This window comes from Garra rufa, chromosome 7, assembly GCF_049309525.1.
Source record: "Garra rufa chromosome 7, GarRuf1.0, whole genome shotgun sequence".
In the NCBI taxonomy this organism is placed as follows: Eukaryota; Metazoa; Chordata; class Actinopteri; order Cypriniformes; family Cyprinidae; genus Garra; species Garra rufa.
Window position 1 is genome coordinate 18,473,476 of NC_133367.1, and position 21,483 is coordinate 18,494,958.

General features: G+C 36.0%; 2 protein-coding genes across 6 annotated transcripts; both read right to left on the bottom strand.

Annotated features, from left to right (window-relative positions):
• Window positions 1-3,958: 3,958 nt before the first annotated feature.
• gls2b (glutaminase 2b (liver, mitochondrial)) lies at window positions 3,959-10,376 on the bottom strand. 5 transcript variants are annotated; one of them, XM_073843853.1, is made up of 18 exons: window positions 10,067-10,376; window positions 9,846-9,945; window positions 9,251-9,372; window positions 9,022-9,151; window positions 8,871-8,950; window positions 8,632-8,795; window positions 8,455-8,513; window positions 7,382-7,414; window positions 6,560-6,618; window positions 6,417-6,483; window positions 6,279-6,329; window positions 6,015-6,191; window positions 5,192-5,323; window positions 5,000-5,092; window positions 4,776-4,837; window positions 4,617-4,693; window positions 4,458-4,521; window positions 3,959-4,378 (listed from the first exon to the last, which is right to left on the bottom strand). In XM_073843853.1, exons 1-18 carry the CDS (start codon window positions 10,249-10,251, stop codon window positions 4,216-4,218), a joined length of 1,818 nt encoding a protein of 605 aa, XP_073699954.1. In that variant the 5' UTR covers window positions 10,252-10,376; the 3' UTR covers window positions 3,959-4,215. The 5 variants fall into 5 exon arrangements, with proteins under 5 accessions (XP_073699954.1, XP_073699955.1, XP_073699953.1 ...); XM_073843854.1 differs by having other exon boundaries at window positions 6,177-6,191; window positions 9,846-9,948; XM_073843852.1 differs by having other exon boundaries at window positions 9,846-9,948.
• A 2,032-nt stretch (window positions 10,377-12,408) lies between these two features.
• On the bottom strand, window positions 12,409-19,208 carry rdh5 (retinol dehydrogenase 5 (11-cis/9-cis)). Its single transcript, XM_073844124.1, has 6 exons — window positions 19,116-19,208; window positions 16,499-16,563; window positions 16,093-16,418; window positions 13,980-14,238; window positions 13,725-13,888; window positions 12,409-13,291 (listed from the first exon to the last, which is right to left on the bottom strand). Exons 2-6 carry the CDS (start codon window positions 16,513-16,515, stop codon window positions 13,071-13,073), a joined length of 987 nt encoding a protein of 328 aa, XP_073700225.1. The 5' UTR covers window positions 16,516-16,563; window positions 19,116-19,208; the 3' UTR covers window positions 12,409-13,070.
• Window positions 19,209-21,483: the final 2,275 nt, after the last annotated feature.

Consider the following 21,483-nt stretch of genomic DNA (forward strand, 5'->3'; position numbering starts at 1 on the left):
TTAATATTAATTAACATTAATAAATGCTATTTAATTATTGTTCATGTTAACTAAGGTAGTTAATGTTAACAAATGAAACTGGATGGCAAAATTTTATATTTTGTGTGTATGTGTCTGTGTGTTGATTTTAAAGTGTAACCCTTTCAATTCAGTAAACTTTAAATCCAAACTGGCAGAGGGTTACTGTGAATGCATGTGCCAACTGGGCACCGTTTTCCTAATTGATTCTTAGTTATGTAGCGCTTAAGAGTGATGTCTTATAACAGGAGTCACCTGCAAAGCAATATCCACACACAAATTGAACAGATAGGTAACGATGACATTTAAGCAGAAATGGTGATTGTAATGCAAGCAATAATCTGGCACATCTAAATGACTTCCACATATTCCTCCTAAGTTTACTATGTTAAAAGCATAGTGCCCACCATTCGCCACAGGTCGGCGGTGAGCCCGATGCGAGGGCCCGCCCATCGCTGCTTGCAGCTTTAATTATTATTATTTTACCAAATTAACTGCTACAGAATGTTGCACCAGTGTTGCATCTTGTTGCGTTGCTGAGAATTTTACTTGCATCGCATTTTATTTTGCACTTGTCAAAAGTTGTTCCTACAGCTCATTAAAAGGTCTTATAAAATTCATGGTGAGGTTTGTCTGCTAATCTCCGTTCTCACAATTTTGCGTATAAATAGCACGACAATAGCGTGTAATACATACGCCAAAGGCCAATTTTGCGTGCATATGATACGCCAATCCTATATATTTATATATATATATTATACATTTTATATATATATATATATATATATATATATATATATATATAAACTTTTGGGTATATATATATATATATATATATATATATATATATATATATATATATATATTAGGGCTGTCAAAAATAACGCGTTAACGGCGTTAATTATTTTGTTGTTGTTAATTACGTCAAATTTTTTAACGCATTTAACGCATGCGCAGTGTGACGAATTATTTGTCAGGATTGGGGAGCTAGAGGCGAGATGGAGCAAGGTGAGCCTATATGGACGGATTCAAATATAAAAAGAATGATGATGGTACAGTTAACAAGTACAAGCCTGGGCGACAGCCCCTCTGCAACTGGAGTGGTTAGCCAAGCTTAGGCCCGGTTCTACTGGGGTAGACGGTGCTATATACCCTACCCTCAAACCAGTGGCGATTTCTTTAAGACTGCAAGGGAAGCTCAGCTTCCCCTATAATGTCACAAAAGTAATGGTCAAATTACGTACTATTGTATTAACATTTTATTGACTAAAAATGCGTTAGAAAACGTTCATCTCAAAGACGAATTCGTTCAGAATCAGTTAGATATAGCAGGTCGGCTGACTTGATTTTCTTCTCATACATTCCCGTAGCGTCACAGTGCATTTCCCCATTGAAGCCCAGCGTCCATTGACTTCAATGGGGCTGCTTTGAACGTTTTTTTTCAGTGCTTTGAAACTAGACGGTCATTGGATAAACGCTGCGATTATGTCCCGCCCACGGACGCTCAGCGTCTCTGGGGGTGAATGAGGAGTGGGCTGGCCTGGACGCTGAGCTTCTGCGTGATGATTGGAGGGTCTGTCGAAAGGTTGCATGTCCTTTTGACTGACAGCGATTTTGTCCTATAAGGAATCGCTGAAGCTATTCGTTCGCGCTCTCTGCGGCCGCTCGCTCAGTCCCATCGTGGATTTCTCAAGTTCAGTCGAAATAAAAACTGCTGCAACCTATTTCTTTATATTTGCTTGGCGAAATTGCTTGATTTTCATCATACATTTCACACAATTATACACCACATTCATTGTTTCACTTTTACAGAGTTTAATATTTTTTTTAGATCATTCATTCATATGAAACTGCACACGAAAAGTCACTGGAAAAGACGCCTAGTTGGTACGACAGGGTCACAGACCATTTTCTTGAAAAGGAACGTAGGGCAGAATTTACTTTTAAATAAATAGACAATTTTATGATGTAGACCGAAAATGAGCTTCCCCTATTTGACAGACCAGTAGCCGCCACTGCCTCAAACGAAAGCAAAGCAATTGAAGATCTGACAAACAATCCAAAGTTGTTCATCTCCTGACTAAGTGTAGACGCGATGTAAATAAAATATTCATTGTGTAGTTTAGAAAGCTTTATTGATTATAACGGAACGTTGTGAGATCTCTATGAACTAGATTTGTGACGCTTTTAGTGTTAATAAAGGGAGCGCGCTTTGCACTTTCCATGCCATAATCCATTCAGAATTTGTATGAAACTTTCGTTTTTCTTATGTTTTGGGAATTAAATCTGCATAGTTGTGCTGGGTTCATTCTCGAAAGAGCGGTGACTGACACAGTGACAGAGTGGAGAGTGGAAGATACATAAAGCCGCTTTGCAGGTCATCGAGGCACCAGCTCAATCATTTGCATTTTTTCAGTGGAAGCAATTTCAAATTATCCGTCATTTTTGCTCACAAAGGAAAAAGTAATACACCAAAAAACTTTGCAGTGTTTTTATAAAATAAAGAAAACAAAAATGATGCGCTTTGTGTCGTCTCGTTCTTGAACAGGAGTGCTTAACAAAAATAAAGCTAAATGCATGCCTCACAGACATGATAAACATATCTATAGAAAGTTTTAAATTATTACTTAACGAAATAAAACAAATCGAAAACAAAAACTTGTTTAATATGTAATCCTTAATGATACATTTCTCTCTCAAGGCGCGTCCAAAAATTAGATTGCAGGATCTTTGCGACATTGACTCACGTTGACTCACATTGAATACACTTTATAAATAAATAATTCAGATATGTCCTTACTCTTTCCCCGACACATTTATTATTTATTTTTGCCGGTATTTTGTGGCAAGTTTCAGCCTACTGCGTGCGATTGAACGTGGATCTCTTCCAGTTGCGCCATCCCAGCCGTTATCGAAAGTAAAAGCTAAAGTCTTGTGCTGTTTCCACCAGCGCGACATTATTGATGGATGTCTAAAATATAAAAAATAAGGAGTAGCCTAAAACAGGCTCGATGCGGGCCCTGACATAATATGAAAATATGAAAATTATGTATCTGTGTCCTGTTATTTATATTTTGGTATGCATTTCAGACAAAAAAAATGGTTAGGATTCAGGTGTCGTTGCAAATAGTGATTAATCATGATTAATCCACTGAAAAGTCTGATTAATCTGATTAAAAATTTTAATCATTTGACAGCCCTAATATATATATATATATATATATATATATATATATATATACATATATATATATGCCAAAGGTGTATATATATGTGTATATATATGTGAGTATATATATATATATTAGGTATGGCAAAGTCAAGTAAGTTCTAAGGTGTTGTGAGTCTGTTATTTATTTATTTACTTATTTATCTATCTATCCATCCACCCTCCCACCTTATTTTTGCCATAAGAGAGTGCGGCCATTTGTACATTTTATGTGCGGGACTTCAGGTCTCATCCGCATCCAACTATTTTTAGCTCTAAAAGAGCTGGTTTTTCTGCTTTATATTGCAAACTGGTGTATCTTACCATATCATTTTACCTTAATTATAAACACAGTGGCTTGTAGCAGTTACGAAAATTAACCAGGGTTTTACTACAAATAAACCAAAAAAAACTATGGTAACCACAAATTAACCATGGACTTGTTTCACCAACCATAGTTTAACCATGGTATTTGTAGTAAAACTATGGTTATACAAATGGTAATCAATGCAACAAAAAATCGTGGTTACTTCAGTTTTACTATAATAAAATCATGGTTAATTGTCATTAGGGAGTGCTTTTTCCCTACAGCGGCTAATAAACCAGACATTTTGCACATTTACATTCACAGAAAATGCTGTTATGTTGTTTAAATTACAATATTTGAACAATTTCAAAAAGACCTTTTTTAAAATGTTTCTACACTGTGGCCTAATAAAATATATGTAGGCATAAGGATAAGAAGAGTTTGTTTATTAGTCACAAATACAGTACACTCTCATTATACTGTATATCAAGGGCGGTTCCCAAAAGGATATGCCAAGCTAAAACTCATATATAACACAAATTACATACAAAAATGTCATATTTACACATCAAAATGGAAAAAAACATAGCGAGCTTTTTATCTCTGTCCAGAGACATTTCCATAAATGTGCCCTTTTTTGACATTATATCTGATGACATAAACAATAGTCGTTCACAGTCGGTTACACACGTCCCTCCAGAGATGAACATTTGGATTGATGGCTATGTTTTTCTGTGTCAGTCTGAGATGTTTGTACACTGTAGTTCTGCTCATATTCCTCCAAGATCTTCACCACATCCTCACGGCCGAACTGCATGGCATCATCCCGAGGAATATTTCCCCACCTGAGCGAGAGATACAAGGTTAATTATCACCAATTGGATAAAGCCGAAGGTAAACGCATTAAGAAACAAGGCTTTGTACCGGTCTTTCACAAAAGGGTTGACTTTGCAGGACTGGGTCAGAAATAGCACAACATCCATGTGACCTAAAACAGAGAAAACATAGACGGCAAATTAAATGGATGATTAAATCATGTTTGGAACCAAAAGATTCTTTTATTTTTGCAGAAAACGATTCTACCCTCTGCAGAAGCTATGTGGAGTGGTGTACGACAGTCATAGTCCTTCAACTCCATGTCCATGGATGACAGTGCAAACCTGAGGAACAATGGAGAAAGAGGAGGACAAGTTAGTAATAGAGTATTAGAGTGATAAGACATTGTGAATTGTATTAAATGACCTTCTCAGAGCTGACACATCTCCACTGTGGGCAGCAAACATCAGATTCACCACTGACTTGTTCTACAACAACAAAGAGAAGCAAAGATTTGGTGCATTTATTGCTGGAACTAAAAATGGCTAAAAATGTAGGGTTTTTTTTTTTTTTACAACTTTTGATGTTTAAAATTCAGAGTTCAGTTCAGTTGGATGAAGTGAAAGCTGTTCTTTAAATTTAAGATTTACCCGGTCATCACCAGATTGTCTGCGAGGGTCCTGCTTCTTCACAAAGTGCCTCAGATTGTCATAATTGTGGAAGTTGAACAAAGACACCAGTTCCTAATAATGGAAGGGTTACAAAATCAGTAATTTAGACTACATCTATGAGATTGGAATTAAAAAGAAAGTGTAAAACCAACAGGATGACGGCTGAAACACCTGACAGAAGCCGATTCCACGGACGCTGTTCCCAACTTTGTCCACAGGGGGCGACCAACACATGACACCCATTACATTCGGCACCACCAGAAGAACTGCACCAGACACACCGGATTTAGCAGGTAATCCAACCTGACATGTTTTGAGATATAAAGACATATGTGACCCTGGACCACAAAACCAGCTCCAATGGGCTTCATACATCATGCTGAATAAATTTTTTTACTGATTTTTTTTTATTGATGTATGGTTTGTTAGGATAGGATATAATATTTGGCTCGAGATACAACTATTTGAAAATCTGGAATCTAAGGGTGCAAAAAAATCTTAATAGTGAGAAAATCTCATTTAAACTTGTCCAAATGAAGGTCTTAGCAATGCATATTACTAATAAAAAAATAAGTTGACATGATCTTCACTAAATATCCTAATGATTTTTGCCATAAAAAAAAAACAATCATTTTGACCCATGCAATGAATTTGTGGCTATTGCTACAAATATAACTTTGCTACGTAAGCCTGTTTTTTGGTCCAGGGTCACATATGAGGCGTTTCTTTGAGGTTATAGTACATTAAAGAATGATCATGTGACTTTTACGTACGCAAAGTGAGCTGTAAATGCGAAAAAGTTGTTTCCGTTGCAGTTTTGCAAAATATTCCTTCTTCGTATTTGCTTGAAAAACCACCTTAATGCATAATGCGTAAAAACTTCTTTGCGATAAATGGCAATTTTTGCGAAACTGACATGTTTTCATTAGGCGTATTTTCAGTTCACAACATCGTTTTGCGCAATTTGAAGGGTAATGGAAATCCTTTTACTCACATGGAACGCGAACTGTCCCGAGTAATCATACATCCCACAGGAGTGCATGAGACTCAGCGTGTTTCGTACGGCTTCTGTGCTCAGAACTCTCTCTCCTGTGATTGGACAGATGCCTCCGTTAGCCAATGTGGCGGCCATTACACTGCCAGATTCGCATGTTACCTCTATGGCGCACAACTATGAAGGAGAGAAAGAAAATTCTGATGGGGTGTTTGGTTTATTTGGCGTTCAACTTAATAGTGGAAAAGAGTCAACTAGACCTACCTGGAAGTAAAAGTCTAATGCGTCTATCATTTCCGCCCCTTCAGGAAAACACTGTAAAGAAGGATGTCACAGTTGCGTTTGCATAGAATAAACAACAGCTTTCTAGTTTGCCTATATAAAACATGCTAAAGTACAAACTTTCTTCTCTTTTAGGTAGTATCCTATTGCGTAGTTTCTGTCTCCTGTCTCCTTCTCAGACTGGAACCTGGTAAAACGAAAATTTAAACTTAAGGCAAAAGCAATGAAGTTTGGTCCAAAACAAAGTGCAAAATGATACATACGTTGGGTTGCTGAAGCCCACATACTCCATGCCTGTCATTTTCTTCACAAAATCCATCACCTGCAAAATACACCCAAACAGTCATCAGCAAAGAGTAACGGCAATGTATACAGTGCCTTGCGAAAGTATTCATGCCCCTTAATTTTTCATGTTTTGTTATGTTGCTGCTTTATGTTAACCGGCTTTAAATTACTTTTTTCCACATCAGTCTACACTCCATACATCATAATGGCAAAGCACAAAACAGGTTTGTAACAACTTTGCAAATGTATTAGAAATAAATAAAAAACTGAAGTGATTCCATTGCATAAGTTTTCATACCCTATTCTGGGACACTTGAAATTTAGCTCAGGAGCATTTATATTGCTTGTAGATGTTATAACACTTTGAGTGAAGTTAACCTGTGGCAAATTCAATTGAAAGTGTAAGATTTGGAAAGGCACACACCTCTCAGAAAAGGTCTAACCTCTGAAAATGCATTTTCAGAGCAAAAATCTGGGAAAGAGTTCAGAAAAGATTCTGCTGCACCGAAGGTTCACAGAAGCATGCGGCCTTCATTATCCATAATGGAAGATGCTTGGAACAACTACTTTTCCTAGATCTGGCCAAACTGAGCAATTGATGGAGAAGGGGCTTGGTTCTACTGGTGACCAAGAAGCTGATGGTCACTCTAGTTGGGTGTGAATACTTTTGCAAGACATATATTTTCATAAAACAAAGTATTTTCTTGAAATAAAGATACTCTGACTTTTATAATATAGCTGAAAAGCTGTATGCACTACTTTGTTTCTTAACTGACAAGATGCAACAGGTTATAACTTACGTAGTCAAACTTCTCGGCCTTGTTGACACCTGGCTGTAAAGAACGAGAAAAAAACAACAGTAAAACTGACTAACGAGTGACTTTTGCATATTTTAGCTTGTACTGGAAAACTCTGGGAACCTATAAAGCACAAGTCACTTATACCCAGTGGCACATTTTAATAGACTGGATCAGTCCAGACCAGTAATACTCCAGCTTATAGCTTGACAAGGTCAGTCTGCTACACATGTAGCAGATACATTTGGAATGACCACATAGAGCTGAATTCTGGGTCAAAGGTTTGTTAGATCAAATTAATTCTTGGCCAGCTTCGCATGCCATGTGCGTAAATCAGTGTTCGTTTGGGAGTCATGAGTTTATTATTAGTTGAACAAACAAAAACTGTTTACAAAAACCCTCTTGACACCAAACTCAGATTCACCAGAAAATATTATACTAGAAATATATATGCTACCAGTCAAAAGTTTTTGTACAGTAAGATTTGTAGTCTCTCTTGCTCACCAAGCTTGCATTTATTTGTGACATAGTAGTAACATTTTGAAATATTTGTACTATTTACAAAAAAAAAATGCTTTCCATATTTTATTATCTATATTTAAAACAGTTAAGTACAGTTTTTCTTTACAAGTTTTTTTTCAGGTTTCTGTGATGAATAGAAAGAACCAAAGATCAGCATTTATCTGAAATAAAAAGCTTTTATAGAAATTAATACTTTTATTTAGCCAGGAGATGATAAAGACATTTATAATATTACAAAAGATTATGTATATGGAAAAATCTCCTCAGCTGTTTTCAACATAATAATAAAGGATTTTAAGCAGCACATCAGAATATTAGAATGATTTCTGAAGGATCATGTGACTGGAGTAATGATGCTAAAATTCAGCTTTGAAATCAAATAGTAAAATAGTTCTAGCTTTTCTTGTTTCTGCTGTACTTTAGATCAAATAAAAGCAGGCTTGGTGAGCAGAAGAGACTTCTTTAAGAACATTACAAATCCCTCTGTTCAAAGACTTTTGACTCGTAGTGCACAATATTATTCTTAAAAAAATAAACCAAATGAATTTGTTTACCTTGATAAGTGAACTGATGACAATTGCTCCAGCATTGACCATGGGATTATGAGGCTTGTCTAAGAACAGAAAACCAGCATTGACTCATTTATTTATTTATTTTTTCAATTAAATACTCAATTTCTTTTAATAATTATTGTCTAGCAGAAACAAATAAGATGACATTTTCCCACCAACCTTCTTCGTCTAAGGAGAGTTTGTTGAATTTGAAACCGCTGGGCTCCTTCCCCACGTATCGGTGAATACGCTCCGTGCCTTGTTCGTGTACCGCAATGGCATATTCCAGCGGCTTCACGCACGACTGCAAGCAGAACGGCACCTTTGTGTCGCCCACTGAGTGTCTGAATTCCAAAAGCTAATTTAAAAACCATCCCTTTATATTTAAAAAAAAGTTGGGGTCAGATTTATCAACTTACCTTTGGCCGTCCACTGTGCAGAGAGAGACGCCCCAAAGATCAGGACTAAACTTGTTTAGATGGGGAATGTATTTCGCAACCTAAAAAATATTCAAAGTGAGTCAAACTAAAATAAGTGTGGGAAATTTCAAAGTGACTCGAAATACAGTACCTGTCCGTCATGTTGGTGTTTTGATGTGTAGTATATTTGATTAATGCTGTCCACAAATGCCTCGAATTCTGGAATGATAAACTTCCGTCTGAAAGCGAGACTCAGCAGGACTATGTTGCCACCTACACACCTGCCACAATGTTAGAATTTTCAATACTTAGTAGCCTGAATATTTATTATCTGCAGGAAGTTTGCAAATCTGTATCGTTTGGCCTCGTCGAATACTAACTTTCGGAACAGCTCACGGTCCATCATGACTTCCCCGGCTGATTCCCGGACAGCTTTGCGAATGTTTTCCATGCATTCGCGCAATCTGGGGTCAGAGGTCAGAAGGCCAGTGCTTTTCACTGCCTGTAAGATCAGTTCATTTTGTGTAATACCTGTCATTTGTTGCGCAAGCGTTAAATAAACAATAATGTATAGAAGTGTAAACAAAAAAGTATGATAAATATACAATACTCAAATTTTATGTAATAAAATGTATGTAATTTACACTATGCGGTTCATTGACTGTTTATTGAATGATTACATAACTGCTGACAAAAACCAGTTCCACAAAGTCTGGATAAACGTTTGTGTGTTTTGGCTCAGCATTCTCATGACAAATCAGATTTCAGAAAACATAGGGGGTTGATAGTAGCCTACCTGAGGCCATAACATGCGTAACATGAGTAAATATGGCCTTTCTCCCAGCTGTTACAGTGATATTTTACAGTTGGCAGACTTTTAAAATTTGCTAGTGCAAAGATATTAAAATTGTTTAACTGTTTTGTAAACGTTTAAATGTTTATTGTAAACGTGTATGTGTCAATGAATAAACTCACAGCAATGAAATGAGATACGGGAACTTTCTCCGCTCCTTCAGTTATTGTGTAGAAAAGCATGTCCTCTAGTCCAGAGAACAGACCATTGTTGGTCACGTGTCTGCTTTAATAAAATAAAATTACACATACTATAAACACTGTATTTTAGTTTACCATTATAGTAACACACGCGTTGCTATTTTTAGACTACTTTTAACCTACTTTTTTTAAAAGTGACTCACTTTTTTGCTTTAGGTTGATCCGTAGATACAGGAGCGATAAATTCTTGACTTGCGTGAATCCGTGAAGATAAATTGAACGACCTCCTCGCCACATTCTGACACGCTGAGCTGCTTTTTGCGATGTCTTTCGCTAGTAAGCCAATAACTCCGATATGAGGCAGTCGTAGGGTCCTTAAAGAGATCATTTCCAGTATCTCATAAGAAAAAGCCTGAAGTTTGAAGCGTTGAAATGGAAATTCAAATTATTCTGTGTAGCATATAACGATCTCCAGAGTCTGGTGCGGCTGGTTTGTTTTGAGGCATGTCAACAGGTGCGCGTGGAATCCAGTCAGCGCCAGAGGCACTTTATCAACACTGACGTCGCCTGGAAGTTCACTGTCACACGAATAACTTTAACTGTTAAACCATCGAGCAGAGAAGTGACTTCATGTTATGGTGTTTAGACAGCACGTTTTGAGACGCTTAACGCAATTGTTTCATTTAAATAAATACTGAGGTAAAAAAGTAAGCTCCGTGACTTCCACTATTCTTCGGACAACTTTTACCACAGCGGAAAGGCATAAAATACTAAAAAATGTTTGAAATATGAAGTTAATGTATATATTTAATGTTTATTTATGTAAAAGTTATTGTAAAAGTTAGCTCATCGATGATGTGACCAAGAGATAATCGATCGACTGGTTTCTCTCGGACGCGACTTTTGTAACCTTATGAGTTACAGTAGGTCAGGAAAACGGTTTAATTATTACTTTGTCATGGGACAAACTGTTTAATGAATAATTCATTTTTACTAAGTTGTAAGAAGTATTGTTAAACTATAGTTAATTTCCCAGAATTTGTAAAGGTTTTGCTGGTTATAATAGGAATTGTACGCACTTTAATGGAAACTGCATGTTGGTCTACTACTGGTGATTGGTCGCCTTCTATTGGTGGCTTTAAATACACAAGTGTTAGAAAAAGTTTGGCTACTTTTAAAAGTAATTAAAACTGTGTGATTCTAAAAACGTAACTAATATTGTGTTACATTGTTTTTGCGTTACCTTTTAAATAGGACCAGGGCTTGCTTGTTGTTTTTAATATAAAAAGTTGTATTTTTGTCAAATGTAAAAGCCCATTCATACCAAAAGCCTCATGCTGAAGGAAAAGTAAATTCAGGTCTGTAACTCAGAAGACACTCTTCAGCAATAATAAAAAACAACAACAACAACAACAAATGTTCATCTCCTCATAGTATGGTTAAATTGAATCGCAGAAGGTCAGCAGCTGGTCAGTAAAAGACACTGGTTAATAAAATGTAATTGAATACATAAAGGATATTTATTATTTAGCATTTAATTATTGCAGGTTTGCATCATATTCTGAGTTGCATTTCACTGTTTTTAATCATTTTGAGGAATACTGATTTTTTTGTGAGTGAATTAATGCATGTTTACATTTATTCTACAATTAAAATAACATCCTTCTTCTGATTTCTTTTAACATCAGGACAGTATTGTTTTCAATAAGTAACTGGCGTTATGTATTTGAAAAAGTACCTCAGATATTTTATTGTAAATTAAAAAGTAATGTGTTACTTTACTAGCTACTTTTAAAAAAGTAATCTGATTACGTAAGCATGAACACCAAAAACCACTAAATCTTAATGGAACATGTCCCAAAACACAGAACAGGAATACATTTTTACTGGTTTTAATAGTTAAAAGTTGATGGTTTGTAATGTTTGTAAATGTATTTGAAGGGGAAACTTTTCATTAAAATTTCTGTTTCTGTTCTATTTATTTTTTCCAACAGTGTTGTCTCACCTTGCATAGCCAGACTTCAGACTTAAAGCAGAAGGTCTGGGAACCTTTGGGAACGTTTAAATGGCCAATGCACGCACCAGAGGCCATATGACTAACAGGTAAAGCAACCGTTCATGTTTAGGGCCATGGAAATGTAAAACTCTGGAACATATTTTAAGATTTTGTGTAGCAGGCTTTAAATATTTTGCATTCTTTTGGAAATCCACCATGTAGTTGAAACTGATAAGCGCTCATCGTCACAGTTGTGAACATTGTGGCTTTCTTCTTTTGTGAGGGGGTTTGGCATCATGGCATCTTTGTTTCTAGGTGGAACGTTAAAGAACACAACACAAACATCTCCCAGAAATCTCATGTAATTCAACCACTCTGATGACGACTTCGAAACTCCTAAAGTGTTTCAACTTGAATCAGACAAAACGAAAACCAGTCAAAAATGGTTTTATGGCCAGTTCAGCGACTGTAGAACCAGTAAACCCTGCTAATTTAAGCTGTTTTCTTCTTGTTTCTGGGGAGAGTGCACAGATGGCAATGCAGAGAAAATATTCTTATATCATTTATTGAATAATATTTATACAGTTACATGAACTTCATCTGTCTGCAAACCAGTGACTCTGACTGTTTCTTACAAATATAACCCCAAAATGAACTCTTAGATGACCAAAAGGCACAAACTGGTGATGCACTTTCAAGGCACATTTTTAAGGGAAAGTTTACCCCAAAATGAAAATTCTGTCATTAATTACTCCCCTCATGACATTCCAAAGCCGTAAGACCTTTATTTAAAAAAGTACTTTATTTAACAAGTCACATCTTCCACCATTATCCAGAGTAGCACAACATTTTGAGCACAAAAAATATTCTCGGAGCTATGTAATTTGTCAGTTGTAGCTTTGTAATATCGTAATTTGTGAACGAAGGTCTTACAGGTTTGGAATGACATGAGGGTGAGTAATAAATGAGAGAATTTTCAGTTTTGCCATGTAACTACTTTGCTTAATGGTTCATAAATATACAAAATTACTGATAGCGTCCAACTACCAGATAACTTTGCATCATAAATATACTATTCAGTTTACAGACACATAGTATTTGTAAACTCCAGTTACTTAGTTATACCCCAAAATAAAGCGTCGTCCAGTGTATAGTGAGAGAGGAAAGAAAAGTAAGAGTTAAAAGCATCTCGTCTAAAATCGCCTCCAAATCTAGACACTTTTTGCAGGCTTTGGCAACACCAGCTTCAGCGCAATATCTACAACGCAAGCGGGCATATAAGACAAGGGGATCCACAAGAGCTTGGCATCCCAGCCTGCGCTGTAGCGTGTTCTCGGGTGGACGGCCAGCAGGGCGTGTTCCATGCAGCTGGTCACTTTAGTGAGGTCCGAGTCGCATATGGTGTTCATGATCAACCTCTGGATCTTGATGTCTGGAAAGATAAAGACATGGAAAGATGTCAACATCTACATTCTTAAAAAATGAAGGTTCTTTGTTGAACCTTCAATGGTTCCTTGACTGTTCCCTGAAGAACCTTTAACATCAGTGCACAAAAGGTTATATTGTAGTTTCTTTAGATTAGGGCTGCCCAAACTCGAACTTGAACCAGCTAATCAAGCTCTTACTATGCATACTAGAAACTCCCAACAGGTGTGTTCAGGCAAGTTGGAGCTAAAGTCTGCAGAACACTGGCCCTCCAGGACCGAGTTTGGGCACCCCTGCTTTCGATTATTAAATGGTCTTCACATATGGTTCTTTGAAGAACTGTTCACTAAAAGGTTCTTGGGGAACCAAGAATGGTTCTTCTATTGCGTCATGAAGCATTTATTTGGAGAAAATGGTAGCTGTTGGCGTGAATAACATACATTTCTCCAAGTATTTGTCTCCATAACTCTCCTTGACTTCAGGGGACAGTTGGTTCCAGAGGCGGTGAAGTTCCCTCTCTATGGGGTCCAAGCTGGTCACCTGCGTCTTGAAGAAACCTGGTTCGATGATGCATACCTTGACCCCAAAATTCTGGATGTCCCTCCTGAAATTACATCAAGAGGTTTTTTTAAAGGCCGAAGGTAGAGGTGGTCGAAATCATTAAGAAATTCAATGTCTTCATTGAAGTGTGATACCTGAGACAATCAGAGAAGCTCTCCACTGCGAATTTTGAGATGCAGTACCCTCCACCATTAGCTGCCACTCTTCCCAAAACTGACGCCACGTTCACCACCCGTCCACGGGCTTTTTTGACCAGAGGGAAGAAGTTTATGGTCATCTCAATCACGCCAGTCATGTTGACCTTGAGCGTGGATTCGAAGTCTTCTATCTTCATCCACTCCGACGGACCCATGGGAAGCGCACGTCCGGCGTTGTTCACGAGACCCCAAAGTCCTGGACAGTTGGAAACAAAGATCTCACGCATGTTTCTAAAACTAATTCAGAGATCTCACCTTAGTGTCGGGAGTAACGCATTACAAAAATAATAATATTACAGTAGTATATTACTTTTTGCTGTAACACGGTAATATAACGCATTACTAATACAATATTACTCGTTACAATCTCAGTAACGCAAGTTACAACACCATACTTTAACTCGAAATTGTTTGTGAATTAAAATATTCCACGGGTAAAATAGTTTGTCTTCATGTTGCTGGAATTCGATGATTGAGAGACGGCGAGATAGATGTGCAGCTCCGAAAATTAGAATATCATGAAAAAGTTAATTTTTTATTGTAACTCATTTTAAAAAGTTAAACTTTCATTTGTTCTAGATTCATTACATGTAAAGAAAACATTTCAAAAGCTCATGAATGTCAAAAATCCAGTATCTCAAAATATTAGAATATTTACATTTGAGTTTCATTAAATGACCGTACCTACAGTATAAATTCCAGGTATCTCTTTTTTTTTTTAGATTTTATTATTTTGGCTTTATTATGGTAGGACAGATCAGACATGACAGGAAGCGAAGTGGGAGAGAGATGGGGGGTGGGATCGGGAAAGGTCCTCGAGTTGGGTTTCGAACACGGGACGTCCAGAGCGCAACAGCTGTCCACAAGGCTATCGGCGCCGACCTGCGAACATGCTTGACCTGAAAGCCTTTTTTCAAGAGAAAGATGAGAAACAGTCGATCCAACAATATACAGACAATCTGAAGTTTCAATAGTTTCCTGCAGGGCCACAGGCTGATCACTTCCATGCCACATTTCACTAATGCTGTAATTTGTGCTAGGAGCAAGTCATATGTGCTGCCGAACAAGTACTGAGTGCACAAATAAACATACTTTAAACAACTTAAACTTTTTCTCTTTTGCAATTATGTATTTTGACTGATCTTCGGAAATATTCTAATAAGTTGAGAGACTGGTTTCTTGACTTTCATGAGCTGTAAACTCTAATCATCAAAATTAAAACAAACAAAAAAAATGTAGAAATATTTTACTTAACATGTAATGAATCTAGAATATATGAAAGTTTCAGTTTTTGAAAAAAGTTAAAAACACAAAATTTACTTTTTCATGATGTTCTAAATTTTTGGAGATGCACCTGTACACCTGTGGAATAGACACACTCCCGCTATTTTCAGTTCATCAGAGAAAATAATAAAAATCAGGTGAAATGGCACGAGAATTTAAATACATTTAAATAGTGCGTACTGTGTATTACAATCCGTGCCGTTCAGCCTGATGTCGGCAAACACATATTTGCTCATGTGAGGAGGATGTGTTAATTACAAAGCCCGATACATCCCGAATATGGACAAATTTAATTGGATTCATGCCGAATGAGAGGTAGGCTGCGTGAGAAAGCCGTTTACTCTCAGATTAACTTTAACCTAATTTGTTTGTTTGGTTTTGCAACTCATTCTTGTTTTGTTCTGGAAAACCGTTTAAAATAACCCATAGTTATTGTTTTTTATGTTTGTACATTAGGCTATAACACTTCTTTATTTACCAGTGTTATTTATGAATGTAATAATGCGGTTATTTGTGCTTATCTACAACGTTAATGTAGACCTACATGCCTACTTAAATATGTTTTTATAATTTAATGCTATATAGACCTACCACATTATCTCCACTAAATGTATAATGAGCAGCAATAAACTTACATTTTGGCATTTTATAGCCTAATGCTTATACGTTATGAGAATATTTTAATGAAAGTAACTCAAAAGTAACTAATTACTTTTAAAAGACAGAAACTAGTAATATATAATGTATTACGTTTTGGAAAACACACCTTTATCTCCAACTTCTGTTTTGGTCCATTCCAAAGCCTTCTGAATGCTGGCTGTGCTGGTCACGTCCAAAATGCATGTCTTCAGGAAAGGTCCGGTTGCCCTCTTGAGATCATCCGCCCCCTTTTCCGTGAGACAACCGGCTAGGACACGGAAACCACGTTTGTCCAGGCGTTTGCACAGTAGATGTCCAAAACCAGAGTCACAACCGGTCACAAAAACGTGTTTCTCAGAGACCTTGGTGATCTCAAGGTTGTCCCGGTAGAACCACACCAGCACCCATAGGAGTACGAACGCACCCAAGACGTATGTGCACGTACAATTGTTACTGTAAACACAAAAATGACATATTTATGAGTTTTGTTGGTTTATTTGTTTAGATAGTGTTTTCGTCGAACATGTTCTTACCTCAAGTACTCGTACATCGTTTCTGGCTCCTGAGTGATTCTGCGAAGTTGTTTTGTAAACAATTGCTTTTTGGAATGCCAATGACGTACAAGAAAGACAAAACTGCAGGTGTAATTACGCAACGTCAAGGTGCAATTCCTTAAAACACCACAAGAGTCACCATATCTAGCAAACACTTATATACAGAAATATACAGAAACTTCTTTAAATTTTCAAACAATATATTTCACTTGTTTTCTAAAAAGTTCTGATTATTTTATAACGATAAACTATGGCTAATTTGTTTGTAGATTGTCTTTAATTAAAATTAATGTTTGAATTACACACCCCTTATCTATTATTGTTTGATTCGGTTTCGTCTATAGAGTGTAAAACCGTCATTAAACCAATGGTAAAACATTTACACAAATCAGTTTAGCTTGATTAGCTGCATCAAAAACTATGCCTTCTTATATTTTATTCAACCAATTGAGTCAAAAACGTTTACATACACCTTGCGGAATCTGCAAAATGTTAATTATTTGACCAAAATAGGTGGGATCGTACAAAACGCATGTTATTTTTTTATTGAGTACAAATGTGACCCTGGACCACAAAATCAGTCATAAGGTTAAATTTGACAAAACTGAGATGTATACATCATTTGAAAGCTCAGTAAATAAGCTTTCTATTGATGTATGGTTTGTTAGGATAGGACAATATTTGGCCGAGATACATCTATTTGAAAATCGGGAATCTGAGGGTGCAAAAAAATCAAAATGCTGAGAAAATCACCCTTAAAGTTGTCCAAATTAAGTTCTTAACAATGCATTTTACTAATCAAAAATTACATTTTGATAGGTTTATAGTAGGAATTTCACTAATGGAACATGATCTTTACTTAATTTCCTAAAGATTTTTGGCATAAAAGAAAAATCAATAATTTTGACCCATACTATGTATTTTTGGCTATTGCTACAAATATACCCCAGCGACTTAAGACTGGTTTTGTGGTCCAGGGTCACAAATCTGAATAAGATATTTCACATACAAGACGTTTACATAGAGTTCACAAGAGAAAATAATAGTTGAATTTTAAAAAACGACCCCGTTCTTCCTTCTTAATACTGTGTTGTTATCTAAATGATCCAGAGTTGCATGGATTTTGTTTTTGTTTTTTGTTTAGTGATAGTTGTACATGAGTCCCTTGTTTGTCCTGAACAGTTAAACTGCCCGCTGTTCTTCAGAAAAATCCTTCAGGTCCCACAAATTCTTTGGTTTTTCAGCATTTTGTGTATTTTAACTCTTTCCAACAATGACTGTATGATTTTGAGATCCATCTTTTCACAATGAGGACAACTGAGGGACTCATATGCAACTATTACAGAAGGTTCAAACACTCACTGATGCTCCAGAAGGGAAAAAACATGCATTAAGAGTCTGGGGGTGAAAACTTTTGAACAGAATGAATATGTGTACATTTCTCTTATTTTGTCTAAATATCTTTTTTTTTTATTCATTTAGTACTGCCCTTCAGAAGTTACAAAAAATACTTACATGTTTCCTAGAGCGTAAAATAATTAAAATTTACCCTGATCTTCAAATTGAAAAAGTTTTCACCCCCAGCTCTTATTGCATGTTTTTTCCTTCTGGCGCATCAGTGAGTTTGAACCTTCTGTAATAATTGCATATAAGTCCCTCAGTTGTCCTCACAATCGTAAAATAACATGCATTTTGTATGATCCCTCTTATTTTGCTAAAATAATTAACATTTTGCAGACTCTGCAAGGTGTATGTAAACTTTTGACCTCAGCTGTGAATGTTAAAATGACAAAATCAAAATATGGTCTTTGCAGGCTTACTGAACATTATTGACCCACATAGACAGCTTCTCTTTGGTTTTAGATTATGTAGTCACAGGGCGCTAACATACGTAACACTGTCGTTTTTTCAGAGCACATGAGAAATCTTGAGCTAAGGCTCTTATGAAACAAAGGGAGACTTTGGTATCAGCGTAAAGGTTTAGAGAATGCTGTAAAATTGAAAATCCACCAAGCTCCTCAAAGCTCAAACCCTATTAGCTACAGGGACTATTTAGCAAAGAGAAAGGTTGAGGATTCATCTCTGTGTCACATAATTGGACAAAACCAATCACTTAAGTTTCTATATGCACATTATTCTTTCAGGAATGTATGATAATTATAATAAAACAAACAGGGCATTCTGATACTAAAAAATGTACAATATGTTACAGATGATGTGAGATAAAATTGCTAAAGAATCTTGATCATTATTGACTGAAACATCCAATCATACCATAGTCCAAAAAAAAACCCTTTATCAACATAATTTATTATACGCGTTAAAAAATTACCTTATTTTTTTAACAAAGATCATAGGAAATCAAGCCTGATTAATAATTCAGAATGAATAAATTGTACATGTTTGCAAGTAAAAATGTTTGAAAACATTGATTGCAATTTTAAAAGAGAATCTAAAGCCAATTAATTCCCTTTTTCTATTAAAAAAACGTATTTAAACATGCAAATTTAAATAAATGTTAAGTCACATTAATTAATTAATGATAAAACAAGAAGTTCTGCTATCACTTTAAGAAGTAGTCAATTATCAGCCTTACTTTTCCCTTCTTGGCTCTGGAGCTGGAGGTCCTGAGCGCGTTCGGTGAGTGAATTTGAAGTGGGTCTGCGTCTCTGATTTTATCCCTAAAGCTGATCCTCTCAGACAGGGCCGCAATTTCTAATCTCCAATCTCGCTGTATTGCTGTTTGGCCATTTTTGTGCGCTTGTGTAAGCGTGATCCACAAATAGCTGGGCTGGGAGGAACTTTTAAGGAGAATCATGCCAATTCACTTTATTTTTAGGCTGATTGAATTACGTTTTTGGGAGGTCGACAGGAAAACTTCAAGCAGTGACAGGAGCATCCGGGGATGTGATATTGTGACATTTTTGCTTAGAGCAGCTTTGAACAATTTCTATTTTTTGCTCGAATGATTATACGTGACGTTTTTATGACCTCATAATGATGTGTAAAATTAATAAATACAAAAAAAATCACAGTAATACAAGTTAGAATATACTATTATAAAGAACTATTACAGGACTATATAACAGCAAAAATACATATAAATAAAAAACTACAGCGGAGGCCAAAAGTTTTCATACGACTTGCAGAATCTGCAAAATGTTAACTATTTGGCCAAAATAAAAGAAAAAAATGCATGTTTTTTTATTTAGTGTTTTAATAAAAGTATTTAGTATTTTTATGTAAAAAGATGTTTACATATAGTCCACAAGAGAAAATAATAGTTGAATTTATAAAAATGACCCCGTTCAAAAGTTTACGTACACTTGTTACCTGAACGATCCACAGTTGTGTTTTTGTTTAGTGATAGTTGTTCATGAGTCCCTTGTTTGTCCTGAACAGTTAAACTGCCTGCTGTTCTTTAGAAAAATCCTTCAGGTCCCACAAATTCTTTGGTTGTACTGCATTTTCGTGTATTTGAACCCTTTCCAACAATGCAACACAATCCATTTAGAGCTGGGGGTGAAAACTTTTGAACAGAATAAAGATGAGTACATTTTTCTTATTTTCCCTAAATATATATATATTTTTTTCATTTAGTACTGCCTTTCAGAAGCTACAGAAGATACTTACATGTTTCCTAGAAGACAAAATATGTTCAATTTACTCTGATCTTCAAATTCCAAAAGTTTTCGCTCTTAATGCATTGCGTTTCCTTCTGAAGCATCAATAGCTGCGTTTCCATTACCCTTTAAATTGCGCAAAATTAAATTGCGAATTGAAAACGCGCCTTATGGAAACGCGTCATTGCGCAAAAACTCCTATGTATTGGAAAAAAAGGTTTTTACGCTGACATGAGGCGCTTTTTCAGGCAATTCGAAAAAGGAATATTTCGCAAAACAGCAATGGAAATGTTTTTTTCGCATTTTCACATTCGATTAAATATAGCCAAAATCCCACAAAAATCTGTTGCCATGGCTTATCGCGAGAGGGAAAAATTATGTTTTAGTCGCATAACATCGGTTAATCGAAACGCCGTCATTTCGCAATACTTTTTAAATCGACATTTATAAAATCACGCCAAAGTTTTGCGCAAATCTGTGAAGGAAACATGCCTAGTGAGTGTTTGAACCTTCTGTAATAGTTGCATATGAGTCCCTCAGTTGTCCTCAGTGTGAAAAGATGGATCTCAAAATTATAGTCATTATTGGAAAGGGTTCAAATACACAAAAATGCTAAAAAGCCAAAGAATTTGAGTGACCCTTTGAGATTTTTCTGAAGAACAGCAGACAAACAAGGGACTTATGATCAAAACTAACTATCAAAAATACAAAACCACAGCTGTGGATCATTCAGGTAACAACACAGTATTAAAAATCAAGCGTATGTAAACTTTTGAACTTTTGTCAGCTTGTTGTTTCTATTAGTTCATGTTTTTTTTAAATATATGGAACTTCTTTAAATGGTTTTAGTTTGTTTATTAATTAAAGTTAGTTTATTTTATTGTTTAATAACCCTGATATCTCTTATGCTTGAGGATACTGAGTTCCAAAACTTTATATTCCTACAAATTATAGTGAAAATGGTCTTAAAGACCTGACACAACTTTGAAAATCTAACACAGTCCCATAGAGCAAACCCAAAATCTGGCATGTTGTGGATTTAAAACAGCCACAATCTGCTCTTACTTTTACATTTTACTCTTTCTCCTTATGTTAATCCTGAGGCTGAAAGCCCTTGTTGTAAATGTGGATTATGTAGCGTCACAGCGTGTGCCTAAAAATTAACAAACCGTAAAATCCCACAGAAATGTATAAAATCTATTTTAGCTCACTGTTACGTCTATAAAAGCTAAAAATCGGCATGGAAAGTTTGTAATCCTGGTACTATATGTTCATTACTGGGGCTGAATGGAAAACACTTGTCAAACAATGGTCAAAACGGATTGTATGAAGAAGCAGGAT